Here is a 27,350-nt window from a genome sequence, read left to right on the forward strand (position 1 = left end):
TCCAAGAGCGCGCACCGTCCCGAGACTCGGACGCGGCCGTCGCGTGTCTTCAAGGCTCCCGGGGCCCAGGTCCCCCCGCGCCGCGGCAGTCGCGGCTGCAGGAACTCCCTCCTTCCGGCAGGGGGCGCCGTCGCCTTCCGCCGGGGTCGGGCCGCCACGGAGGCTGCACGTGATCCGGCCGTCTCTGCGCCCGGGGGCGGGCCTGCGGAGACCGGCCTGACGTACGCCGCGGCGTGACGTAGCACGCAGGGGCTGGCTGGCCGCCATCTTGCTTCTTTTTCTCGCTCGCTCTCTCCCTCTCGGGAAGCGGCGAAAGTGCTTGGCGGTTCGTCCATCCGCAGCTTCGGCTCCCCCGGTGCGGTGGTCCTTCCGGCCGCCCCTGCCCCCACCGCCCCCTTCCCCTTCCCTCGATCGAGCTCGGCGGAGACTCGACGCGCGCACACGCTCCGCTTGACGCTCGCCCTGGCCGGTGAGGAAGGCGAGGGCGGAGGACCCGGGATCCGAGCGGGCCCCGCCGGGGAGGGCCGGCGCGGGGCGGCCCGGGGCGTGCGAGCGCGCCGCGACCCCGGCGGCCGGAGCTGGGAGGCCGCTGGGAGGCGGCCGTGGGTCCGGCCGTGCCCCCCGGGGTCGTCGGTCGCGGGAGGTCTCGGCCTCCGGGTCGCGGCGCGGGAACCGGGAGTCGGACCCGCCCCATGCGGTCTGCAGCGGAGCCCCGTACCCGCCGGGGTCGCTCCGCCGGGGTCGCTCCGCCCGGCCGCGGCGCGGGCCTGCGCGGGGGGGGTGCGCGTGCGGCGGCGGAAGGGAGTCCCGTCGGCCGCGGGCGGGCGCGCGTGTGGGGTGGTCCCCGGCGGCCCCGGGGCTCGTGGCGGCCTCGGCGCCTGCTGCTCCGCGCGCGGGCGGGGCGGGCTTCGCGGGGCGCCGGTGCGCGAGACACGCGGGGGTGGTTAAAGACCCGGCTGCTCGCGGCCGCGGGGCATCGGGGCCAGCCCTGCTTCCGCCGGGGACGTGCTGCCCAACTCCAGAGCAGGGCTCGGTCGTTCCTTCGGACCCTAGGCCTCGCCGTCCCCTGACCTGCGCAGGGGATGCCGATCTGCAGCCCCGTCTCTCGGAGGCCGCGTTAGGATGACGGGGGTTAGGGCGAAGGTCCCCGTGGGGACTTGAAGAAAAGGGCAGGGGGAGCCGATGGGGCCCTGATACCTGGTCCTTTTGCCCGAGGGTAGTGCGCCTGGTTCCTTGAAAGGGATGCATATTTGCTTTGACTTGGTTTGAGATTTTTTTGAGGTTTCCAGCATGCCTGCTGTTTGCTGGCTTCTGAGAGCTACCCGGATCTCTGCATGGGCCGAGCTCCAGCCCGGGCTCGTGGACTCCTGCCCGGCTGGGGTGCTTGGAACTGATGGTGCGGTGGGCGGCGGGGCTGTAAGGTCTTCCTGGGGAGCGCCCCGGGAGAATCACGATTCGTGATGAAGTGCCTGCGCTTAGAGCGGCGGGCTGATACTCCAGCGCCCACCGGGTCGGACTCCGCGTTGGTTTAAAGTACATGGAACTTCCTCTGTTGGTGATTAAGATGCTGCTCCGACTGGAGCCATTTTTAGGTGTGTGTCACAGACGTACCGCAGCGTCGCCCCTGGCCCGCCTCGGATGCACCGATCCCCTAAAATAATTAGGAATAGGTTGAATGTGGATTTTATCTTTCGCATGTAGTGAAATCTTAATTTTCTTTTTATCTGTAATGGACTTGAGGTAGTCTAGGCTTTTTGTTTTTACTTTTATATTTGGTTTGGTGAGCTTATGTATGTGGCTGTTTTCCCTCCACCATTACTTGACGTTTTACTGTGTACTGAGCATAGTAATAAGTCCTGTAACATATATGATCTTTTCTTGGGCTGCTGCTATCATCCTCCCATGTTACAGATGAGGAAATGAAATCTGCGATATTAATTTGACCAAGGTCACTCAAGAGTTATTGGTGGTGCTGTAGAGATTCAAGTCCGGGCTGTCTAAATCCAAAGGGTGCTCTGGGCCTGCAAACTGCCTTCCTGTTCCTTATGATTGTAGGAACTGTAGTAACTAAAGATGCAGCATTGTTAACCTAGCTTTTTCTTTCGTTTGATTTCAGTATAGAAACATTGTTGCATACAATGGTGAAAGTGTTGCAAGATGAAGAAAACAGTTATAACTACTTTGGGGATAGGATAGAAGCTAGTTTTCCTACCTTTTTCTATTTAAAGGCCAGGTGGTTAAAACTCTTTATAGTAGGGCATACAATTTGTAAATTTTGAGATCTGGCCTCTGTTATAGATAAAATATTTCCTCATTTGTAAAATGGAGGTGATGATAATAATAGTACTTCCCTCCAAGGTTTGCTGTAGTATTAATAAAGATAAAGTGTGTAAAGGGCTTATTACTGTGCTTAGTACATAGTAATAGTGAATTGGCAGAATATTGGTAGAAGAAAGTACTCTCTGAGCAGTAAGTTGTATATTCTTAGAATGGAGTACGTATATTCTTTGGGAATTAGTTTTTCTTTCCTTCTTTTCTTTTCTTTTTTTAAAACACTTACACGCTAGATTTTGTTTCTTGGAGATTTCTTCATGCTCTACAGTCAGTAACCCTGGGTTCAGTATGTTGAGCACATCTGAAAATACAAAAGTCTGACTCATTCCAGCCTGTCTCCCCACTACCCTTATGCCACCCCATCACCCTTGTTGGTAAAATGTCTTTGAAGATTATATTATTTTCCCTTCCCTCTTGCCCTCCATTCAGATACTGCTTCAATTTGTACACCAGTTGAGTAACTTGCTTCAGGTGCTGTTTATGACATATTTGTGTAAGACAAGGATTGATTATTGATAAAATGTCACACAAATTGGTATAGAACCCTACTCTTACAGTGAAGGAGATCCAAGAGTTGTGTCTCACTGAGTTATGTATGACTAATACCCTTTCAGTAAAGTGAGATTTGTCAATTTACCAAAAGGTAACATGGTGATAGCTTATCTTAGTCAGTGTTAACTGTTAACTGTTGCTTAGAAGCTTGAGAATTAATGTTGGTTTTCTGAGTCATAACATTTTAGATTTCTCAATAATAAAGCCTTTGATGCATCAGTCAGGACATCTTTGTGGGTAAAGGAATTTTCTACAGAGGGTAACTTCAGTACATATTCTGTTGTATATTTTCCCCCCATCCCCAGAAAGGCTAAATACAAACTGATCTTTTTGCCAGTTACATTTGTAGTTATTTTGCTGTAGATTAACAGAATGCCAGTCAGGTTTTAGGGCCTGTGTATGTGCATGTTTGCTGGCAAATGAGATGAAGCAAGGGCTATTAGTGAATTTCAGCAGTGGTCTAGTTGGCAGACAAAAACTTTTATATGGTTAGCATTTACTGACAGTCTGAAAACAAGGTAGCAATTAAGTTATCACTGTTAATGTGATGTAATGTTCTCACCCCAGTGTGGTGCTGCTAGGTGCTCTGCATTAAAGGAGGGGTATATAGTCAGCATTTGTGGAGCATGTATAATATAAAAAAACACTTTCTTTTTACCTGTGTTCCAGTATTAGTCTGTTTTCCTTTACTGAATTGTTACCATGTCCACATTACCATATACAATGAGTGGTTAGCATATACCTAGGTTTTATTACTGAATGTGTGAGAGTGGGAAACAGAAGAATTGACCCACGACTAAGATTCAACTGACAGATACCTTAGAAGAGCAAAAGAAGGGGCACCTGGCTGGCTCAGAGGGTTAAAGCCTCTGCCTTTGGCTCAGGTCATGATCCCAGCGTCCTGGGATCAAGCCCCATAGCGGGCTGTCTGCTCAGCAGGGAGCCTGCTTCCTCCTCTCTCTCTCTCTCTCTCTCTCTGCCTGCCTCTCTGCCTACTTGTGATCTCTGTCTGTCAAATAAATAAAAATAAAATCTTTAAAAAAAAAAAAAGAGCAAAAGATTACCTTGTCATATCCTATTAGAATAGTATCAAGGGCTTGCAGACACTTTGTTTATGTACTCTGCACATAAACATATGTTTTATTTGCAGCAGATTTTCCTTTCTAATTTTTAGATTCTTTTAAAAAAACATTAAGGCTTCTTTTAATTTTGTAAGGCCTAGTGAATCAAAGGAATGTGGCTTGTGGTTCTCACTGCTAAGATGCTCACAGTTTTAAAGGTTAATGGTAAAAGGTTATCACGTGATCTTTGGATTTATACCAGAAGATACAAATAAAGACATAAAAGTTTGGGGCAGAAAATCCATATATGAAAATTGTCTTTGGTATAGGTCACTTGTCTAGTAGATTTCAAGTGAAGGCATGATGGCCAAGAGAGAACATGGATAATTGCAATTATTAAAAAGAAAATTGCAATTATTAATATTTGTTGAGCACTTTCCATGCCAGGCACTGAGCTAAGATAATTTTGTGGATTATCTTTTTCAATCTATATAATATGCCTAGGTGGTAGGTTATTTTATCCCTGTTATACAACTAGAAAACTGGGAGTTAAAGAGGTTTAAGTAATTCTTCTAGACTTACTGAGCTAGTAAATAGGATTCGAATCATTGACTCAGAGCTTATCTGTAGTGCTTAAGTTCCACCCTGCATGGACTTCCCAGTGGCCAGTATTGCCCAAACTTCAGATGAGTCGTGACTATTTATTTATTTATATTTTTGAATATTTATTTGACAGAAATCACAAGTAGGCAGAGAGATGGGGCGGGGGGTGGTGGGAAGCAGGCTCCCCGCTGAGCAGAGAGCCTGATTCGGGGCTCAATCCCAGGACCCTGAGATCATGATGAGAGCCGAAGGCAGCGGCTTAACCCACTGAGCCACCCAGGCGCCCCTCAAAATAAACATGATTTTAAATATGCTTCTGTGGACCACTTAAAATCATCTAATATATCATCAGTAGTCTTTTGTATTTCATGCTTTAGGACATAAATGCTATAAGAAATGATTACTGGATAAGATCAGGCAACGTTTGGAATTGATGAAGACCAGAAGTGATGAAAGGCTGGAGTGAAATGGACTCATCACAGGCAGTGGCAGCATTGCGGGAGATGAGCTGTAAATTAAAGCCTTAACTACATACTCAGGGCAGCCATTTCCATGATGAACTGCAAAGTGAAGGTGCTTGTTTAGACAGAGATGTAGCAGGCTGTCTAAGACAATCAGTGGCAAGAGAAGGAGAGCAACAATGAATAAGTGAAGAAGGAAATCATTACAGAAATCAGGATGGAAGAGAATAAACTAAAAAATAGGATTACTACAGCCAAATGTAGCAGAGGTCGGAAGGATCTAAGAGAAGTATCCTTTGGATTTGGCTGAGAGATTCTTGGTGACACTAAAAGAATTTAGGTCAAGTAATGAGGGAGGAAGGTTAGGCAGGGAGGAGTACTGAGACTTCTTGATTTTTAGGGGACTTGAATACTTAATATGAGCTTTGGACTATGAGTGTAAAAACCTAGGTTTAGACCTTTTTTGTTTTGTCCTTTGTGCCTGCTGTTAACTTCGGGGTCAAGTGACATGGCTTCTTCAAATTTCAGATACAGGTATTTATTCCCTGCTTTTTGAAGGTTCACACTACTCCACTTTGCTTTTATGAAAGGCAACATTATTACCTGCTTTTGCTAATTGAAAGTTCTGAAGAAGATTTTTGTTTTTCCGGAAAAGGGCAAAAGCAAAAATAGCAGCCACTGTAGAGGCAGGGCGCCCCGTGAGCAGCGAGAGTGGTGCTACCAGGCTGTTTCCCCTTACTCAGCATCTAGTTTGTAAGCATCTAGTTTGTAACTCCTGATACGTTATGTGAGTTTGTTAGCGAGATGTAAGGTGTCAAAAAAGCCTAAGAGAGGTTATTTCTTGGTTTCGGGAGTAGCACAAAGAGTTTTCCATATAAATTAATGCCAGTTGTTTCTTTGCTGTATCCATTTCAGCTTACAAAAGGTTTCAGAGGAACTCTTGGCTTTCTGATAGCCGGGGAAACCTGTTTATTCATGTGTGAAATAGGGAAAATACGCATTTCCCCTGTCTCAGAGGATTCTTGCAAGATGTGTTTGCATGTATGTTTTGCATTTTACATTCTTTAATGTTACATGAGCCGTGACCATATTTAAAACAGAAAAGAGAACTATGAAAAGTAGAAAGTTAAAGGTAAGGGGGGTGGTTCTCTCTGGAGTTGGAAGATCCCCTACAAATAAATCTTGAGTTTATAAGGTAAGAGATGGATCCGTTTGTGGTTGGAGAATGGGCGGCTGGAGAAGTTAATACTTGATCACCCTTCCCCTTTACTGATGAATAACCTGGAAGCGTAGGACTGCTGGGTGTGCTTGTGCAGTTTGTGTCCTGCACACCTGCGTGCCGCTGACGTTGGCAGCGAGGACCGAAGCCTACTCTGAGCTCTGCTTGCAGAGAGTCCTGTGCTCTGGCTAGGCCTCCCGGGGGATTCGTGCCTTCCTTTCCCAGTGCACCAGTGCCTCACACAGTGGCTTACTTGTGTCCTCCCAGAAGGGTATGTTTCTGTATCTGCACAAGGCCCTGTGGAGGCTAATGGCTGCTGCGAAAGACTGCGGAGATACATTAAGAACAAAACCGAAAACATGGGGACACTGGAGAAATGGTCACCAGGGAACTAACTAAAAACTTAGTACATTTTACTAAATGGGTTAAGTAGTTGGGCAGGTGCGCTTTGACTTGATCCAATGAATTTTTTTAAAAGATTCATTTATTTCAGAGAGAGCAAGCAAGCGTGTATGCACGAGCAGAAGGGGCAGAATGAGAGAGAATCTCAGGTAGACTCTGGGCTGAGGGCCACAGCCCCAACAGAGGGCTCCATCTCAGCCGCCCTGCCATGACGAGATTATGACCTGAGCTGCAACCAGCTGCGCCCCCTAAGCATCCCTAGCCAGTGTATTTTAAAGATGAACATGGTAGCTTATTCAGTATTTATGGTAACTAGGAAACAGACCATATATAGATCTTAACTAAAGAAGCACAACGTTAAGAGGTATAGAATTAACATCTGAAGGTCAGGAAAATACAACAGATAGAGAAATTTTATGTTTTGCTTTTTTTTTAAGATTTTATTTTATTTGACACAGAGAGAGAGACATCGAGAGAGGAAACACAAGCTGGGGTAGTGGGAAAGGGAGAAGCAGGTCTCTTGCTGAGCCAGGGGTCCTAATGAGGGGCTCGATCCCAGGACCCCAGGATCAGGACCTGAGCTGAAGGCAGACACTTAATGACTGAGCCACCCAGGCACACAGAGAAATTTTATCTTAAAAGCAGGAAAAAGGTGGGTGTCTGGGTGGCTCAGTGGGTTGAGCTTCTGCCTTCAGCTCAGTTCGTGATCTCAGGGTCCTGGGATTGAGTCCCGCATCGGGCTCTGTGCTCCGTGGAGAACCTGCTTCCCCCTCTCAATGCCTACTTGTGATTCTCTCTCTTTGTGTCAAATAAATAGATAAAATCTTTTAAAAAGGGGGGGGCAGGGAAAAGGTGTTATTGAAGGAGGCTTTGACAAAAGTAGAGTTTGGTTATATTTCTGTATGTTTTTGAAATTTAGATAAAAAGTGTGACTTTCCATGTACAATTCTGTGAGTTTTAGTATGTGTAGATTCAGGTAACTCACATCAAAATTAGGATACAGAATGTAGAAAGATGAGATACATCACATTTTGGAGGCAGAAAAAGTACTCTCCTGCTGAAGAAAGAACTATTGAGTTAGGATTAAAAAGTCAGGAATAGGGTGCCTGGCTGGCTCAGTGGGAAAAGCACGCAGCTTTTGATCTTGGAGTTGTGAGTTGGACATGTTGGATATAGAGATTACTTAAAGTAATAACATAATAAATATTGCTTTATTGTAGTGTTTTTTATGACAGCCTGGGAACATGGAGAGAATGAAAGTAGAAAGTAGCAAAAAGAGGGATGGGTAGCTTACATGTCTCAAAATAGACTTTTTTAAAAAAAGATTTTATTTATTTATTTGATAGACAGAGATCACAAGTAGGCAAAGAGGCAGGCAGAGAGAGGGTAGGGGGGAGGAAAGCAGGTTCTCCACCAAGCAGAAAGCCCGATGTGAGACTCGATCCCAGGACCCTAGGGTCATGACCTGAGCCGAAGGCAGAGGCTTTAACCCACTGAGCCACCCAGGCGCCCCTCAAAACAGACATTTTAATGATAGAGGAACAGAGCCAGTATTTGCAGAGGGAGATGCTAACAGTTCTGTACACTTAAAAATTTAAACTTGAAAATCCATCCCTTAAAGGCAGCGGGTTCGTTATATGAAAGGTTTAGTATAGTTCATGATGTCAGTTGAGGATCTTGAAAGAGAATACTTCTGTTTTCCTCCTGTAACATCCAAAATACCTGCCTTGCAAAAAGGAGTTAAGGAAGAAACTTTTATGCTTTGGTTTTTATTTGTAATGTTTAAATTTTGAAAACTTTATTACCATTTGTTAAGCTTTTAAGTGCCAGACACTATTTTTTAAGAGTTTTATACATACTTTGTTAGTTAAACCTCATAATAGACTAGAAGATACAGCCCACAGATGAGAAAATATAAATTGAGAATGATATTTAATGACTAGGGAAATGCTTATGTCATAATATGCGTATGCCACAATTATGCTATAAAAACACCTAGCTACAAACTGTCAGAGCTGGGATTTAAACCAAATCCGTTTCAAGTAATGGTGTGATATGAGAAGCTTAAAGATACTGTCAGTTGTCAGAAAGAGTAATGTTGCAGTCACCTCATTTAGTAAATGGCAGACACACAGATTTGTTACTTTGCTAGAACAGTAATTTATGGTACAGAGGTTTTGATAAGTACATATCTTTTATGATTGTTAAGGCATTCTGCCCCAGAAACTTGATTCACATGTTTCAGTTTCTAAGAACAGCCTGAGCCCTTCTACCATTCTGATTAGAATTCCAACAGATTTATTTATATTACACTTTGTTTTTAAAAATGACAATTTTTTAATGCTTTTGCTGTAGTGCTATTTGTAGTAGAGGCACTCAACATATGGTGGTATTCTTAGCTTTTCTATTACAGCAGCAAATGTGATCTTTAAAATATTTGATGTTGCTCTGACTTTAGAATTACCAAGTGATGATAACAATTGGAGATTGAAATGAACTTAGAAGTTGACCAGTCCAGTCTCTTAACCAAAGCAAGACCTTTTCATTTTAAATGGAAAATTTAGTTTAAAGTTTGATAGACTAAATGTTTTCTGAGGTTAATACATCAGTCTCTGCGGTCTTTGTAAACTCCAGCTGCCATGAGAAAATACCATAGGGGCACCTGGGTGGCTCAGTTGGTTGAGCACCTGCCTTCTGACGTCATGGGGCTCAGGTCCTGCTTCTCCCTCTTCCTCTCCCTCTGGCTTGTTTTCTCTCTCTCTTTCTCTCTCTCTCAAATCAATAAAATCTTAAAAAACAAAATACCACAGACTAGGTAGCTTAACAGGAATTTATCACGGCTCTGGAGGCTGGAAAACCAAGATCAGGGTGCCCACATAATCAGGTTTTGGGGAGGTCTTCCTGGCTTTCACAGGGCTGCTTTTTGAAGAACACTGTGTCTTCAGGTGGTTGGGAGAGTGAGGGAGCTGTGGTGTCTCCTCTTAGAAGAGCACTAATCCCATTATGAGGCCCCACTCTCATTATCTCAGCTAAACCTAATTATCTCCCAAAGGGCCTATCTCCAAATACCATCTGGCCTGTTGGGAGTTAGGACTTCAACACACGAATTTTGAGAGGGGAAACAATTCTGTATATAGCCCCCTCCCCCACTTTTTTAGTAGTCTTTGGTGTGTCGAGTCTTAGATTTTTTATGTTTTTGTATTTCTACAACATATATAATACATTTTTACTGTATTTTGTTACTATAATTTTGATTCTTCATATTTTATTCTGTATTATAATACAATAAGTTTTGAAAATAAAAATTTGACTCTCAGAATTTCTTAGCCTAAAGTGACATGTTATTATTACATTTTATTTTTAAAAATTTTTTAAAGATTACTTATTTATTTGACAGAGAGAGAGAGAAAGCAGGCTCCCTGCTGAGCAGAGAGCCTGATGCAGGGCTTGATCCCAGGACCCTGAGATCATTACCCCATTTGAAGGCAGAGGCCTAACCCACTGAGCCACCCAGGCACCCCTATTACTACATTTTAAATATTTGATGTTTATCTCTTTTATAATGAAAATTAAATTCCAGTTTTCATATGGCGAGGTTATCTGGGCACTGGCTTTGCCGTCAACTCTGGGTTTAATCTGGGCTCTGTCTCTTCATAGCTGTATGAGTTTGGGGCACGTTATTTTTACTTGTCTAGAGTTGTTTCTTCATTGGTAAATTTTGGTGACTTGTGCTTTGAGCTCTTGTTCCCAACCTGTTATTTATATATCTGTAGAGTTGAGATTTTTTTAAAAAATGCTTTCAAGAGACATTACTACATTAGATCATATAGAGCTTACATCCCTCTTTATGTTAGAAGTGGGAGACAAACATGGAAGATCGTTCAAGGTTTTAAATCTAGAGTCAGGGAACGCCTGGGTAGCTCAGTTGGTTAAGCAGCTACCTTTAGCTCAGGTCATGGTCCCAGCGTCCTGGGATCGAGTCCCACATCGGGCTCCTTGCTCGGCAGGGAGCCTGCTTCTCCCTCTGCCTCTGCCTGCCATTCTGTCTGCCTGTGCTCGCTTGCTCTCCCTCTCTCTCTCTGACAAATAAATAGAAATTAAAAAAAAAAAAATCTAGAGTCAGGGAGGGGTGCCGGCTGGCTCAGTCAGAAGAGAATGCAACTCTTGATCTTGGGTCATGAATGTGAGCCCTACATTGGATGTAAAGATTACTTAAATAAAATTAAAACGAAAATAAATCTAGGCGTCAGGGAAAGTGGTTATGGTGAAGTTGGGGAGAAGAACGTGTTTGGGAAAGCAGGTGAGTTTTTTTTTTGTTTGTTTTTAATTTTTATTTTAAGTAGGCTCCACGCCCAGTGCAGGGCCCAAACTCATGACCTCAAGACCAAGAGTCGCATGTGCCAACTAGGTGCCCATTTTAAACTTTTTCTTTTGGAATAATCTTTTTAAAGATTTTAGTTATCCGTTTGAGAGAGAGAGAGTGAGAGGGCAGAAGGTCAGAGGGAGAAGCAGACTTCCCCTAGCTCTGGGAGCCTGATGTGGGACTTGATCCAGGGACTCTGGGATCATGACCTGAGCTGAAGGCAGTGGCTTAACCAACTGAGCCACCCAGGCACCCTCTATGGAATAATCTTAATCTCACAGAAAAATTTTAAAAATACTATGAAAAACTCCTGTATTCCTTCATCCCTATTCCCTGATTATAAGTAGTTTACCATATTTATCACTCTGGGTATGTGTACATATGCACACTAGTCACATGTACAGTATGTGCTCGTCTTTTAATGCCTGCTGTTCTAAACCCCTGTCATCACCGACCTTTTTTTTTTTTTTTCTTTTTAAAAAGATTTTAATTATTTATTTATCAGAGAGAGAGTGCAGGTGCAAGTAGGCAGAGCGGCGGGCAGAGGGAGAGGGAAAAGCAGGCTCCTTGCTGAGCAGGGAGTCTGAAGTGGGACTCGATCCTAGGCCCCTGGGATCATGACCTGAGCCGAAGGCAGACACTCAACCAACTGAGCCACCCAGGCACCCCCACTTGAAACCTTAAATTCAGATCACAAGCTCCTGTGCGTCTAGTTTTCTCACTTAGTACATTTTGTCAGTTTTTAAAGAAAGATACTTAAGAACAAGAGAGAGAGAGTGCACAGGCAGGGAGAGAGACAGATAGTGACAGCATGAGTGGGGAGGAGAGAGAGAAGCAGACTCCCTGCTGAGCAGGTATCCCGATGCAATGTGGGGCTCAGTTCCAGGACTCTGAGATCATGACCTGAGCCTAAGACAGACACTTAACCGACTGAGCCACCTTGGTGCCCCTCCTTTTGTTTTTATTAAATGAACAAAGCAATCGTAGTACGCTTGACTCAGTAAGCATTTAGTAATGACTATTGGTAGAGCTTTTATACAGTCATATTAAAATTGCCAGTTCCTTTTGTTGTCTCTTACTCTCTTCTACCTTCTGCTTTACTCTCTGGATTAGACTTCCATGAAATGTTACTCGAACTATTTTCCTGGCAGCATCTTCCGCCTTGAGTTTCTTTACACATGTGTGGCACAACTCGAATTCCTTATTATTTTGGCTGCTGTGCACTTTGCATCGCTCCCCATTCCCAGATGTGCTGCTGGACATGAATGATAGCCTTCAGATTGGACAGCCTTGGGAGTCCGGCTTCTGCTGGGGCTTCAGCACTGATCGGCAGTGCCTCGTTCGCCCACTTGTCTGTCTTTCCTCCCAGTTCTTTGTGACCCTTTCTCAGCCTTTGCACACTTTCATAGTAACTTCCTGTTATTCTCTCCAATCCGTTGATGAGGACAGCATGTCTTTTTTCATTTGTTCTTAGTAGTGCCTGATAATACAGTAGGTGCAGGATAAACATTTATATGAATGAATAGGGGAATCAGACATTTTGACTTTGTAATTCTGTCCAGAAATTTAAGTGGAGACATTTTGTTCTGTAGACAATTAAAAATGTATGTCTGAAGACTGTAGTTTGAAGGAAAGTTTTGGGAACTACCCTTACTGTAGCAGTAAATGAGATGAGATGGCCAAGGGAGAAAGGGAGAAAGTACATAGAAGGAGCTGGTAAAGAGAGACGGCAAAAGCATGTGAACATTTATTTATGTGGAGGGATAGGGAAAAGAAGGAGCTGTTAGAGGGTCACAGAAACCAGAGAAGATGGTTTACACAGGATCCGTTTGCCTTTTATATTCGTATTGATACTTGACTGTTCATTATTACTTACTAGAGGTTCTTTATTCAGTAGAACATTTCTTGAGTGCATGTAGTATCTCATCTGGAAATGGTTGCAGGTTCTTTTTAATGTTTACTATTTAAATCAGTGGGACGTTGTATTTCATTTTCCAGAAGAACTAAACTCTCACCGTAAGGTTAGTGAGGAAAGAAAGGTAAACAGGGCTTGGATACTTAGAAGCCCATGGTGGCCAGGAGGATAATTGTCATTTAATTGAACTGGGCAGGTTGGCAATTTGTGAAAGTGTTTTTTTTTTCCCCCCAAACGCTAAATTTTAAAATCACTAAAAATAATGTTTTTAGTATTGAATACTTTTAAATAACTTTTGTAATGGTGAGTAACAATAGAATCTTACAACTTTTGAGACTGAAAGAATTTTAGAGATCATTGCTAATCTTGTCTTGATGTGGAAACCCTTTATACAGATTTTTTAAAAATTTTTAACCTGTGAGAGGTGTCCGTCAAGAAAACCATCCTTTTATAACCACTGTTGAGTGTCATCCTTTCATTTTGAAAGGTTGATATTTCCCTTAGACCTTTTGAAATTGTTTTTAAAATGCTGGCTTTTTTCCTTCCTGATTTCTTCTTTCATCCTCACACTTTTTTGCCTCTCCCCCCCCCCCCCCCCCGCTACAAGGTAATATATAGTCATTGTTCAGATCTGGAAAATGTAGATGCTCATGTTTTGGTATATTCAGCGAAAAATACAGTTTCTTTCTGTCATTGTTCAGAGTCACGGAACCTTGGATTTAGAAGTATGATTACTCTCTCTTCCCTTAAAGGGGGTATATTTATTATTGACTAGGCTCTTTTTGTAGACTGACCCTTAGACCTTAATGATTCAGATTTTTAGGTACATAGTAAGCAAGACAATAATGTAAAAAAAAAATTCTTAATAGCATGCAAATAACAAAAAGCTTTTTTTTTTCCCTTAAGATTTTATTTATTTATTTATTTGACAGAGAGAGAGAGAGAGAGAGAGAGAGCGCGCGCACACACGCACAAGCAGGCAGAGCTGCAGGCAGAGGGAGAAGCAGGCTCCCTCTTAGGGAGCCCAGCATGGGACTTGATCCATAATCTGAACCAAAGATAGATGCTTGACCAACTGAGCCACCCAGGTGCCCCAGCCTTTTTTTTTTTAATAAAGATTTTATTTATTTGATGGAAAAGAGTGTACAAGCAGGGGGGAGCAGCAGGTAGCCCGTGAGGCTCGATCCCTGGACCCTGGGATCATAACCTGAGCTGAAGCCAGACACTTAACTGACTGAGCCATCCATGCATCCCAAAAAAGCTTTTTAAAATTAAAAATGATACAGGTAGAGGATAGAGTTCCTTTGTTCTTCTGTGATTGTGCCAGTACATTTTTTGAAATCAGAATCTGACAAGTTGAAAAGAAATGCCCCTGTTGAGCTTATTGTTTCAAAGATTTTTAAATTACTACTTAGTAAATTACAGTATTTTGTCACTAATAGTAATTTACTATTAGTAAATTACACTATTTTGTCACTTAAGATATGGATCTGCAGAATGCAGCATACCTTTATTCAACAACTGAGGTTTTTTTTTTTTAATTAATTTTCTTCATTGGCTCGTCATGGTATTTAGAATTAACTGGGCAGTACTCCTTAGCCTAACCTACTAGACTTTTGCCTACTCTCACTTCCCTTCCTGCCCATGACCTTTACACCTGAACACTTTTATCCCAGATCAGAATTGGGTTTCCCCCTCCCCCAGTGGTTCTCAGCTGTGGCTCTAGTTGCATACCTTGGGGATATGGAGGGCTCAATAAAGCAAATATTTCAATAAAGGAAATCAAATGGAATTTGCTTGATTTCCCAGTGCATAGGAAAATTAATGTTTCTGCTGTATTGTAGTGTATTAGTTGTGCAATAGCATGTTGTTGTTTTTAAAGATTTTATTTATTTATTTGAGAGAAAGAGAGAAGGTCAGAGGGAGAAGCAGACTCCCTGTAGCACCCGCAGCTGGATGTGGGACTTGATCCCAGGACTCCGGGGTCATGACCTGAGCCAAAGGCAGTCGCTTAACCAATTTTGAGCCACCCAGGTGCCCAGCACTGTTTTTTAAAAACACTGTGTGTGTGTGTGTGTGTGTAATTAAAGATTTAATTATTTTATATATATCTAGAAAGAGGGGCAGAAGTGGAGGGGGAGAGAGAATCTCAGGCAGATTCTATGTGAGGACAGAGCCCAACATGGGGCTTGATCCCAGGACCCTGAGATCATGACCTGAGCTGAAACTAAGAGTCGGATGCTCAACGACTGAGCACCCAGGCGCCCCTACAATGTGTGTGTCTTCATTAAAATTTACTTTATTGCCAAAAACTGCTAACCATCTTCTTAGCTTTCAGAGTTGTCATCTTTGTGCAGTGGAAGATTTTTGCCTCCATGTTGACAGCTACTGACTGAGCAGGATGGTGGTTGCTGAAGGTTAGGGTGGCTGTTGCAGTTTCTTCAAAGAAGACAGCAGTGAAATGTGCTCCATCAAGTGGCTCTTCTATCATGAACAATTTCCTTGTAGATTGTGACATTGTTTGATAGGATTTTGCCTTTCGGAGAACTTTTTTACAACTTGAGTCAGTCTTCTCAAACCCTGCCGCTGCCTGATCAGCTGTGCAGTATTCCAGATCCTTTGTGGCCCTTTCCACAGTCGTCAGTGTTTTCACCAGGAGTAGGTTCCTTCGCAAGAAGATGCTTTCTTTGCTCGTCTGCAAAGATCAGCACGTCTCCTGCTCATGCTCTTGCTGCTTCCACCCTATCTGCAGTTACTTCCTCCGCTGAGGTCTTGCTGTTTCCACCTCTTCCCATGAGGCTCTGATGGTCTTGCTGGTGTCTAGAGTAGTGAATACTTTCCAGAAGGTTTTCAGTTTGCTTTGCCAAGATCCGTGAGAGGAATCTACAGCTGTTGTAGCCTTAAGAAATAAAGGAGACTTGACAGGTCAAGGCCTCCTTGATCCATGGGCTGCAGAGTGCATGTTGGGCCAGCAGGGGTGGAAACAGCATCTTGTGCTGCTCCATCAAAGCTCTTGGAGCAGTGATGTCTTGAAAGGAGTCTTTTCCTGAGCAGTTGGTCTCAACAGTGGACTGAAAATACTAAGTAAGCAGGGCACCTGGCTGGCTCAATTGGTGGAGTGGTGAAGCATGTGACTCCTGGTCTTGGGGTTATGGGTTCGAGCCCCACAATGAGTGTAGAGATTACTTAAAAATCTTTAAAGAAAAAAAATTCAGGAATCCGTCGTGTAAACAGATGTGTTGACATCCATTCTTTGTTGCCCTGTCTGGAAACCATCGGAATAGATTTAGCACAAGGCTTAAGGGCCTCAGGGTTTTTACGGTATGCGAGCTTTGGTTTTCATGTAAAGTTATCAGCTGCATCAGCCCCTAAGAAATGAGTCAGTCTGTCCTGGGAGTCCTGAAACCAGTCACTGACTTCTTCCTAGCCCGGAAAGCCCTAGGTTGACATGGAAGTCTGTTAGCACAGCCTCCTTCAGAATTGTCCCAGCTTCTGCTTCAGCACTTGCTTCAGCTTGCACTTGCGTGTTATAAAGTTGGCTTCTCTCTCTCTCTTTTTTTAGATTTTATTTATTATTTATTTGACACAGAGAGAGAGAACACAAGATGGGGAATAGCAGGCAGAAGGAGAGGAAGAAGCAGGCTCCCCACAGAGCAGGGAGAGCCCGATGTGGGATTTGATCCCAGTACCCCGGGATCATGATGACCTTTAGGCAGTAGCTTAACCAACTGAGCCTAAGTTGGTTAAGCTACCAACTTCTCTTTAGCCTCATTAACCAACCTCTGCCAGTTTCAGATTTTTCTTTCGTATCCTCACCTCTCAGCCTTCACAGAATTGAAGAGAATAAGGGGCCTCACTCAGGATGGGATATTGGCCTAAGGCAATGTGGCTTTTTGATCTTCTCTCTGATGCAGATCTCAAACTGGCTCCGTACTGGTGGTGAAGGTGTTTCACTTTCATTCCTGTGTTCAGGGAGTAGCACTTTTAATTTTCTTAAGGAACTTTTCTTTTGAATTAACAACTTGGTTAACTTTGGTGCAAGGGGCCTAGCTTTTGGCCCATCCCTTTTTTACTGAACTTTGTCATTTCTAGATTCTGATCTAGAGATAAGAGAATTTTCCTTTCACTTGAATACTTACTGACCATTGTAGGGTTCGTAATTGGCCTGATTCCAGTATCGTTGTGTTTTGGGGAATAGCTGGTTATGGGCAGTCAGAACACAGCCACACTGATCAGTTAAGTTCACTGTCTTAGTTTGTGGGGCCCCCAAACAAAGACAAAGGTAACATCAGAGATCACTGATACACAGATCACCATAACAAATACAATGATAATGAAAAAGTGCAAAATATGAGAGTTAACCAAAATGTGATACAGACATGAAGTAAGTAAGTGGTGTGGGAAAAATAGTGCTGACTCCTGCTCATTTGATGCAGGGTTACCCCAACCTTCCATTTGTAAAAAAAAAAACACCATATCTGCAAAGCACAATAAAATGAGGTGTACCTGTACTTAAGGATTCCTGAGGAGCTTTTCAGAGAATACTTTCACCAAACACAGTCTGAGAAATTCTGATTTAATTGGTCTGGCACAGCAACTATAGTATTTTTTTTTTTTAAGATTTTATTTGTTTCACAGAGAGAGACAGCAAGAGAAGGAACACAAGCAGGGGGAGTTAGAGAAGGTGAAGCAGGCTTCCCGCTGAGCAGGGAGCCTGATGTGGGGCTCCATCCCAGGACTCTGAGATCATGACCAGAGCCAAGGCAGACGCTTAGCAACTGAGCCCCGCAGCAGCCCCAGGGCTGTAATATATATATATATATATTTAATATTTTATTTATTTATTTGACAGACAGAGATCACAAGTAGGCAGAGAGGCAGGCAGAGAGAGAAATGGAAGCAGGCTCCCCGCTGAGCAGAGAGCCCGATGTGGGGCTTGATCCCAGGTAACCCTGGGATCATGACCTGAGCCGAAAGCAGAGGCTTTAATCCACTGAGCCACCCAGGCGCCCCTGTAATATATTTTTTTAAGATTTTTATTTATTATTTGACAGGTCGCAAGTAGGCAAAGAGAGAGAGAGAGAGGGAGGGAGGAGGAAGCAGGCTCCCTGCTGAGCAGAGAGCCCGATTCGGGGCTTGATCCCAGGTAACCCTGAGATCATGACCTGAGCCAAGGCAGAGGCTTTAACCCACTGAGCCACCCAGGCGCGCCCCCCCCCCCCCCCAGGGCTGTAGTATTTTTAAGAACCAGGATAAGTCTGCTGCCTGTGTTGAGAACCACTGGTTGAGTTTTCTTCCGTAATGTCCTCTTTTCAGAGAAATCTTCCTGACCTTTACCGCTGTATCCAGTCTCTTTCCCCTCTTTGTTATCTCTTTATTCAGTCGAATTTTTTATTCTTTTATTTTTATTTACTTACAGTTAGAACTTCCATGAAGGCAGCCTCTCCGTCTGTCTTTCCATGATACAGCGTAACGTCTGAGACAGGGTTTGGCAGTTTATTAGTTCTCAGTACATCTGTTGTATCTTGTTGAGTGAGCATTTGTCACTGTAGCAGGAAGGAGGCAGTTTCAGACTTGTTTCTGTGTAACCTGTAGAGGATCGCTTTGTGAAGTCATATTTCAGAGAATTTACTAAATCCTCCAGCAGGCTTTATGAGGATACTGGTTTCATCATTTAAGGTTTTAGTATCCAAGGGCAAACGCATACAAGGTACTTTTTCCCTTGGAATCTTAAGGATGCTAGTTAGGATCTTACGTCAGTTTTCAAAAGGAGGAGTTGTTTGCTTATTTGTAAGTACCTCGATGGTGTAAGGAGCATTAATGTCAGTTGTGTTACACTCGGTGCATAGTCACTTAACACACAGTCGTTATGTGCATGTTTTTGTTACTTTCTCCCATTTTTATTTGTTGCATATAGGGCAGATAAGTCAGATGAACCCACACTCATCAACTTTTTGTTTACCTATAGTCTTTGTTACTATTCTTGCATATTTTAGATATATGTGTTAGGCCACTGAGGGTAGATTTTTAAATTCTTTTTACTTAATCATATGCATTTTTTTAATCTTCTGGTCTTGAAACTAATTGTTTTTTCATTTCAAGTCATTACTCTTAAAAACATTTGCAATTTTTTCTTATTTTCTGTTACAAAACAGTGCATTTACTGTTTATATTTAGACATTGCAGTATGTATAACAAAGAAGGTCAGAGTTCCTTATAATCAGGAGTATAGCTACTGCTGTGATAATTTGTGATCTGGTTTTGTAGACTTTCATACTTGGCATGTATATTGTATTTTTTAATACTTAACATATATTATTTGTTTAAAAATCCTGTGTACTTTTTAACTTTGTTTTAAGCATCTTTTTGTACAAATCTCTGCTTGGGTGTTTTTGTTGTTGTTGTTTGTTTTTTTAATTTATTTGACAGAGAGAGATCACAAGTAGTTAGAGAGGCTGGCAGAGGGGGGGTGGAGCAGGCTCCCTGCTGAGCAGAGAGCCTGATACAGGACTTGATCCCAGGACCCTGAGATGATGACCTGAGCCAAAGGCAGAGGCTTAACCCACTGAGCCACCCAGGTGCCCCTGCTTGTTTTTATAAGGATCTCAAACTAAACATGTCTGAGACAGAACTCTTGCCTCCCCTTCTCCCCCATCTTTCCTAAATCTGGTCTTCCCCACTTTAAGCTCAAGACCAAAATTGTCCTTACTTTCCTCTTTCCTGGCAGCCTCTACCTAGTCTCCATTTTTCAGCCACAGCTACATCATCTTGTGCCTAGGCTTTGTCATCTATGATGCTTTTTTTTTTTTTAAAGATTTTATTTATTTATTTGACAGAGAGAACACAAGCAGGGGAAGTAGGAGAAGCAGGCTTCACGTGGAGCCAGATGTGGGACTCGATCCCAGGACCCTGAGATCATGACCTGAGCCAAAGGCAGACACTTGATGACTGAGCCACCCAGGCGTCCGTCTGTGATGTTTCCACATTCCACCTTTGGCCCCCTACAATCCATTCTCTACATTGTAGCCAGGTTGTTTTTTAAAAAACCAAAGTCAGGGGCACCTGGGTGGCTCAGTGGGTTAAGGCCTCTGCCTTCGGCTCAGGTCATGATCCCAGGGTCCTGGGATCCAGCCCCGCATCGGGCTCTCTGCTGGGGAGCCTGCTTCCCTTCCTCTCTCTCTGCCTGCCTCTCTGCCTACTTGGGATCTGTCAGATAAATAAATAAAAATCTTAAAAAAAAAAAAAAAAAAAAGCCAAAGTCACATCTCTGTTCACAACAAATGCTCTGAATCGCATTGCTTAAAGATAAAATTTAAAATTCTGATAGGCCCGTCATCCAGTCTTTACTTTCCCTTTCAACTCTCTCTTTCTTACTAACTCTGACTTGACCAGCTTTTATGTTTTTGAACACGAGAAGCGTGTCAGGACCTTAGGGCCTTTGCATTTGCTTTTCCTTCAGCCTTGAAGCTGACTTCTTCCCCATTAGATCCAAATCCGAAGCCTTTCTCTCAGAGAGGCCTTTAGTCATCAAATAACCGAAAATAATTACACTTACTTTCTTGTATTGTCCTGTTTAGTTTCATTCATTCCCTATGGAAATAGTCCTGTTTCCCTTGAGTCGCGCATTAGAAAGACCCCTGAGAGTACATTCTAGTGTGCTGTCAAAGAATTTTTTATTCAACTCAAGGTTGCAAAGATTTTCTCCTTTGTTTTCTCTAGAAGTGTTATAATTTAGGTTCTTACATTTTGCTGTGCTCCTTTTTTAAAAATTAATTAATTTATTTTCAGCATAACAGTATTCATTATTTTTTCACCACACCCGTGCTCCATGCAATCCGTGTGCTCTCTAATACCTACCACCTGGTACCCCGACCTCCCACCCCATGTGCTCCTTTTTAATGCAAAATTGAGGGGCCCCTGGGTGGCTCAGTGGGTTAAGCCTCTGCCTTCGGCTCAGGCCATGATCCCAGGGTCCTGGGATTGAGCCCCGCATCGGGCTCTCTGCTTGGTAGGGAGCCCGCTTCCCTGCACCACCAACCCCCTGCCTGCCTCTCTGCCTACTTGTGATTTCTCTCTGTCAAATAAATAAATAAAATCTTTTTTTTTTTAAAGCATATGCATAAATTTTTAAAAAGATTTTATTTAATTTGTTTGACAGACAAAGTGAGAGAGGGAACATAAGCAGGGGAAGTGGGAGAGGGAGAAGCAGGTTTCCGACGATGCAGGGAGCCTGATGTAAGACTCTATCACAGGACCCTGGGTTCATGACACTTAATGACTGAGCCACCCAGGGTTTCCCTGAGAGCATAAATTTACTCTCTATTCTAGGAGCCTGACAAATTGATTCTTTGTCCTTCTTTCTCACTATCCGGTGTATACAGCATTGTTTACCTCATTTGAGAAGAGTATGTACTGAGGGGCATATTTTATTTATTTTTAATCTCTACACCCAGTGTGGGGCTCAAACTCATGACCCCAAGATCAAGAGTCACATGCTCTACCAACTGAGCCAGCCAGAGGCCCTGTGAAAGGCATATTTTAGACAGTAGTTTTTATAGTGGGAAGAGAAACTTTTCACAGAATGTTTAACCTTAAAAAGAAGTACTCAAACATGAATTTTATAATGTATTTGCAGAAACTTATTTTGACCTTATATAGAGTGTATTTTGTGGCTTTTAGGGTCAGTTGCTTGTTCTTTTTTTATATTTGGGAATTCCTTATAATTTATAGGAAACTCTATTTCTGGTTTTCTTTTTAGTAGAAAAATTAGGTTTGTGTATTAAAGTTCTATTTTATAATTCTAAGCTTTTTTTTTTTTTTTGAAGATTTTATTTATTTGACAGAGAGAGAGATCATAAGTAGGCAGAGAGGCAGGCAGAGACAGAGGGGGAAGTAGGCGCCCCGCTGAGCAGAGAGCCCATTACAGGGCTCTATCCCAGGACCCTGAGGTCATGACTTGAGCCAAAGGCAGAAGCCCAACCCACTGAGCCACCCAGGCACCCCTATAATTCTAAGCTTTTAATGTTTTGTGATGGCTAGAATTGAATTAGATATTCTGTCACTCTGTGGTTAAATGGTGGAATGTTACATTGTTTTCCTTGTGTAAGCATATGAACAAGCTAACCTATCTTGTAATTTTAATTTTGTTTGCTTATGAAACTGAACATATGGGGCACCTGGGTGGCTCAGGTCACGAAGCCTCTGCCTTCAGCTCAGGTCATGATCCCAGGGTCCTGGGATGGAGCCCAGGATCTGGCTCCCTGTTCAGTGGGGAGTCCACTTCTCTCTCTTCTTTGTGTGTGCTTTCTTGCTCTCTCTCTCTCTTTCTTAAATAAAAAAGAAAAAAAGAAACTAAGCATATTTAATACATTTGCTAATTGGTACTATTTCTCTAATGAATTGTCTGTTTATAGCATTAATTTTATTGCTTCAGGTTCTTTTTCTTCAATTTGTTGAGTTCTTATATATTCACATTTTGCGAAATGTTAAGATAACTTTCTCTGTTGTCAGTTTTTTAAATTGTATTTTATTTTATTTATTTGAGGGAGAGACAGAGAGAGAGAGCATGAGAGGGGAGGTCAGAAGGAGAAGCAGACTGTCCGTGGAACTGGGAACCTGATGTGGGACTCGATCCCAGGACTCTGGGATCATGACCCTGACTGAAGGCAGTCGCTTAACCAACTGAGCCACTCAGGCATCCCTCTGTTGACAGTTTTTAAACTGCCGTTTTCTTTTCATGCTGTGCAGGTATTTTGTAGGCTTATTTCTGAAAACCCTTAGTATGAAATAGACTCCTTTGTTCTAGGTAGAGTTGAAACTGTGCAAAACAAAGAAGAAATGTAAATAGACTGGGGGATATATTCTTCAGGACTACAAAGTTTTGGGCTGGATGTACCAATTTGGAATGGTCCATTGGTTGGTAAAGCCACCTTTAGGCATGAAGAGATCCCTGCAGAGAAGAGTTGAGAGTGAGAAAGGAAGCTCGGGAGGCAGGATGGGCCTTCAGTGGAATGGGAGGATAGAGCCATCCGCTTCACTGCTGTCATTTTGAGGACTGCTCCCATAGAATCCCCAGAGGATTTTTTTCAGAATAAGCATTGATCCACAGGCTCCAGCCCAGAACTTCAGATACTGGTATGTTTTGAATCCTGGGTGATTTCAGTGTGCGGCAACGATTAAGGCGTTGCTCAGACTGTATCTCCTTCTCAAAAATCAGTGGGTCCTTAAGTTCTGTATGTCTCAGCATCACCTGGGGACTTGCTGGGCCCCTGCTCAGAGTTCGATTCAGTAGGTCTGGGGTGGGGCCTGAGAATTTGCTTTTCTAGGAGTTTGTAGATGATGATTGAGAAGCACTGTAACAACAGCTACAGAAGGGAAACTGTTGAGAAAAATGGATGTAGGTGCAGGTGGGCTTGTAGGTTTGCCCCTAGGTTTCAGGAGTTTCTTACAATGTTGCTCTCTCTATGGTGTAAGGTTGTGAGGGTCTCCACTAAGAGAGTGTTGCATGGATAGTTGTGATGTTAAAAGAGGATTGAGGTGCTAAATTGCCATCAGATGAGGGTGAAAGAACAATTGACTTTTTCTTGATGTATCAGTTACTTTTAATAACTGAAGAGAGAGCTCCTTGAATCTCAATTTTGTCACCTAGTATATATGCGATGCTCTTTTTTGTCATTGTAAATGAATGTAAATGAATGTGTAAATAAACCATTTCTACTGGTTTTCCGTGAAAATAATGTCAGTGGGCTAGATTCTGGGAGTACAGCTTTCATACTATCATCCATCATTGGCATCCTTTGGATATAATTAATTGTATACATACGTTCTTCTGTGTACGGTAGTAGATAGTGAGCTGTTTATTTATTATGAAGTTCTTTTGGTTGCAGCTGAGTCCTTTTCACAGTTTATCTCAAAGGTTATTTATTGTAAATGTATACTGAAATGAGATAATGTGAAAAATCTTGATAAATTTTATGGAACTATACATGTAGTGTGGCAGTTGACCTGTGTATGAAATCACACCTCTATTGTAATGCTGATTCTGCAGTTTAACGTGTAAAATGGTAGATAAAATGACTTTTTTCTGATGGTGGAGTCTACATAGCCATTCCTTGACTTCAAATAATTTCTGCATGATAAATCTGTCTGTTCTTTCCTGTCTTTAACTCCTGTGCTTCAGTTCTTAATGCTTTAGCTATTCATGTGGGGTGGGTTTTTTTGTTGTTGTTGTTGTTTTTTGTTTGTTTTTTGGGGTGGGGGGTAGAATTGGCCATCTTCTGCCCTACTTCCACCCTAACCACTCAAAAATAAATAAAACAAAAAATATAAAAAACTAAAAGGTTGATGTGTGTATACTTCATTAAATGTAAGGGAAATAGGGGCACCTGGGTGGCTCAGTGGGTTAAAGCCTCTTGCCTTCGGCTCAGGTCATGATCCCAGGGTCCTGGAATCGAGCCCCGCATCGGCCTCTCTGCTCAGCAGGGAGCCTGCTTCCTCCTCTCTCTCTGCCTGCCTCTCTGCCTGCCTCTCTGCCTACTTGTGATCTCTGTCAAATAAATGAATAAAATCTTAAAAAAAAAAATAAGGGAAATAGTATGAGAGCTAATTTGTGTATTTTTCCCTCCAACGATGAAATTCTCTTTGTAAATGAATATTTTTTAAAATACTATTTTCTTAAAAGAACTTACCATATACACAGAGAATTGTTTTGATAAGTTGATACTATTTCTTGAACACCTAATCCATAGCCATGAAATAGAATATTGTTTTTAGGTACCTTTGGTTTATGAGGAAGTGTTTTACTCTTTGCAGAACGCAGAGAAAATAGAATGTTTCTTTTTATTCTAAATTGTTAAATTACTACAGATCTGTTAGATACATACTGCCTGAACACAGGAATGATGTTAATTCTTCTATCATGTTTGCATTCCATATGCAGGTATTGATTTATGTCTGTCACCTCAAGCCTATTAAATTAAATAATATTTGTTAAATAGACAGTCTCCATAGATGTACTGTATTTGATCTGTTCATTTCAGTATGGGTTAAAATTCTTTTTTTTAAGTAGGCTCCACAGGCAGTGTGGGGCTTTAACACAGTTTTGAGCAGATCGAGAGTAGCATGCTTTACCAACTAGTAGCATGCTTTACCAACTGTCCCAGCCAGGTGCCTCTGGATTAAACTTCTTAATTCTCTATGATACAGTTAAGCAGTTACAAACCATAAATGACTAATGTGTTTACTGAATGCAGGGCAGTTTAGTTTGATTTTGTTGTGTGTTCTTGGAATTTGACAGTATTAAATAGGTACGACATTTTATCGACGCCAGTTACTGAAGATGAATTTCATTCCTCAGTGTTTTGTTCTGTTTTGTTTTGTTTTCAGAAATTTGGGGGACATTTGAATTTACTGAGTTTTTTTGTTTGTTTGTTTGTTTGTTTGTTTTAAGAATGTATTGATTTGAGAGAGCAAGAGCGGGGATGCACGCAGGGGTAGGGAAGCAGACTCCCTGCTGAGCAGGGAGGGAGCCTGACCTGGAGCTCAGTCCCAGTCAGGACCTAAGCCAAAGGCAGACACTTAACCAACTGAGCCACCCAGGCTTTTTTAAGAAACTGAAAGTTTCTCAAAGTAAGCTGAAATTTTCCTCATTTTTCTTTCTTATGTGTGTCTTAAAGGTTTGAAGGGGTGTGGCAGGAGGTTTTGGACTCGATGAGTTTCCACCGAAATGTCGGAGAAGTCAGGCCAGAGCACAAAAGCAAAGGATGGGAAAAAGTATGCAACACTCAGTTTATTTAATACTTACAAGGGTAAATCTTTAGAAACTCAGAAAACCACAGGTGAGTAAAGTCAAGTGGCATATATTTATATGATTTTCTTCGTTTTGTTTTGTTTGTGTGGTTGGTACTCTGGAGCTATTGCTGTTAGAAGCTAGGATGAACCCATGTTTATGCACCCCTTTGTACTTTGGGCTTTTTAGGTATGTACTCATCTTTCAGGGGATGAATTAAATATCTTACAGTAGAAAATTTATTATTCCTTTTTTAAAGATTTTATGTGAGAGAGAGCGAGCTAGCCCAGGAGCATGAGTGGGGAGGGGCAGAGGAGAGGGAGAAGCAAGCTCCCTGCTGAGCACAGAGCCTGACGAGGGGCTCCATCTGGGGACTCCGGGATCCTAACCTGAGCCAAGGGCATATGCTTAACTGACTGAGCCACCCAGGGGCCCTGCAAATTTATGTTTTAAAATGTGTTTTTTTCCCATTTGTTGTCAGCAGAAAGTCAGTAGAACTGTGTGGCTCTGAATGGGAGACTTGGTCAATGAGATTGGGAGGCGTAGGAATATACAGTAATGGGTATTTACCACCACTTCTAGTTAGAAGAGGGTGAGTCCTGGGATGTTTTGGTTTTTGATACCTTGAACCCTGGACCAAGTATGTTATATTAGCAGTGTTCAGAATGTAGAGTTAGGATATTTATTCTCTAATAAAGATTTAGGAGTTAGGATATTTATTCTCTAATATACTAATACACTAATAAACTAAATTTTGAGTTCAAAACAGATTCTTTGAAAAGATTACAAAACCACTTATTGCCTGTGTTTTCCTATTCATAGTATATAGGATTGTTAGAATGTTTAAATTGTTTTTTCAGTAGCTTGATAGTTTAATATGATTTCTGCATTGGATTAATGTTGCAGTTGTGTTGACTTAGTTTTAAAGTTCTTATTTTAAGATAAAAGGAAGTAATAGTTCCAGATTCCATTAACTCCTGTTGTCTTTCTGTATTGTCTTAAGAATAAATTAAGCAATAAAATAGATGTTCTAAGAAAGTTGATGTTATTGATCTTTAGTTGCAGCTCGACATGGATTACAGAGTCTTGGAAAAGTTGGTATTTCACGGCGTATGCCTCCACCTGCTAACCTCCCAAGTCTCAAAGCGGAAAACAAAGGCAATGACCCTAATGTGAACATTGTACCTAAAGATGGCACAGGATGGGCATCCAAACAAGAGCAGCATGAAGAGGAAAAGTGAGTCAAAGTCCACTAAAAAATGAAACTGTTTCTTTGTAGGAAATTTTATTTTTTAAGATTTGATTTTTAAGTAATCTCCACACCTGATGTGGAGCTCAAACCCACAACCCCGAGATCAAGAGTTGCACGTTCCAGTGAGCGAGCCAGCCAGGCCACCCCTGTAGGGAACTTCGGTTTGCATTTGTTCTGTGTGTTAGATGTTGAACTATGTATGTTAGCTATCTCAGGCCATGTGAAGTCGTTTACGTAGTCACCTTTGATGAATTGTGTGTGTGTGTGAGTAGGTTTAGTGGCAGTATTTCCATGTGTCATGGTAGAACAGATAATGGAATTGCTAATCACAGCTCTTCTAACGGACTGTGCCAGGCTCCCTGGAACCCCTACCGTATGAGGCATTCACTTTCTAATGTAGT

The 27,350-nt window shown here is 42.4% G+C and overlaps 1 protein-coding gene across 13 annotated transcripts in view; it reads left to right on the plus strand.

The window, feature by feature from the left end:
- The first annotated feature begins 229 nt into the window (after positions 1-229).
- Positions 230-27,350, plus strand: part of PRRC2C (proline rich coiled-coil 2C) — a 94,906-nt gene continuing 67,785 nt past the window's right edge. For 7 of the 13 annotated variants that reach the window (XM_059412440.1, XM_059412443.1, XM_059412445.1 and 4 more), the window contains exons 1-3: positions 230-469; positions 25,585-25,746; positions 26,757-26,934. In XM_059412440.1, the coding sequence (XP_059268423.1) occupies positions 25,635-25,746; positions 26,757-26,934 (290 nt within the window). In that variant the 5' untranslated portion in view covers positions 230-469; positions 25,585-25,634. The remainder of the gene's footprint in view (positions 470-25,584; positions 25,747-26,756; positions 26,935-27,350) is intronic. The other 6 variants (XM_059412447.1, XM_059412442.1, XM_059412448.1 and 3 more) reach the window with 3 other exon arrangements.

Source organism: Mustela nigripes, chromosome 10 (assembly GCF_022355385.1).
Source record: "Mustela nigripes isolate SB6536 chromosome 10, MUSNIG.SB6536, whole genome shotgun sequence".
In the NCBI taxonomy this organism is placed as follows: Eukaryota; Metazoa; Chordata; class Mammalia; order Carnivora; family Mustelidae; genus Mustela; species Mustela nigripes.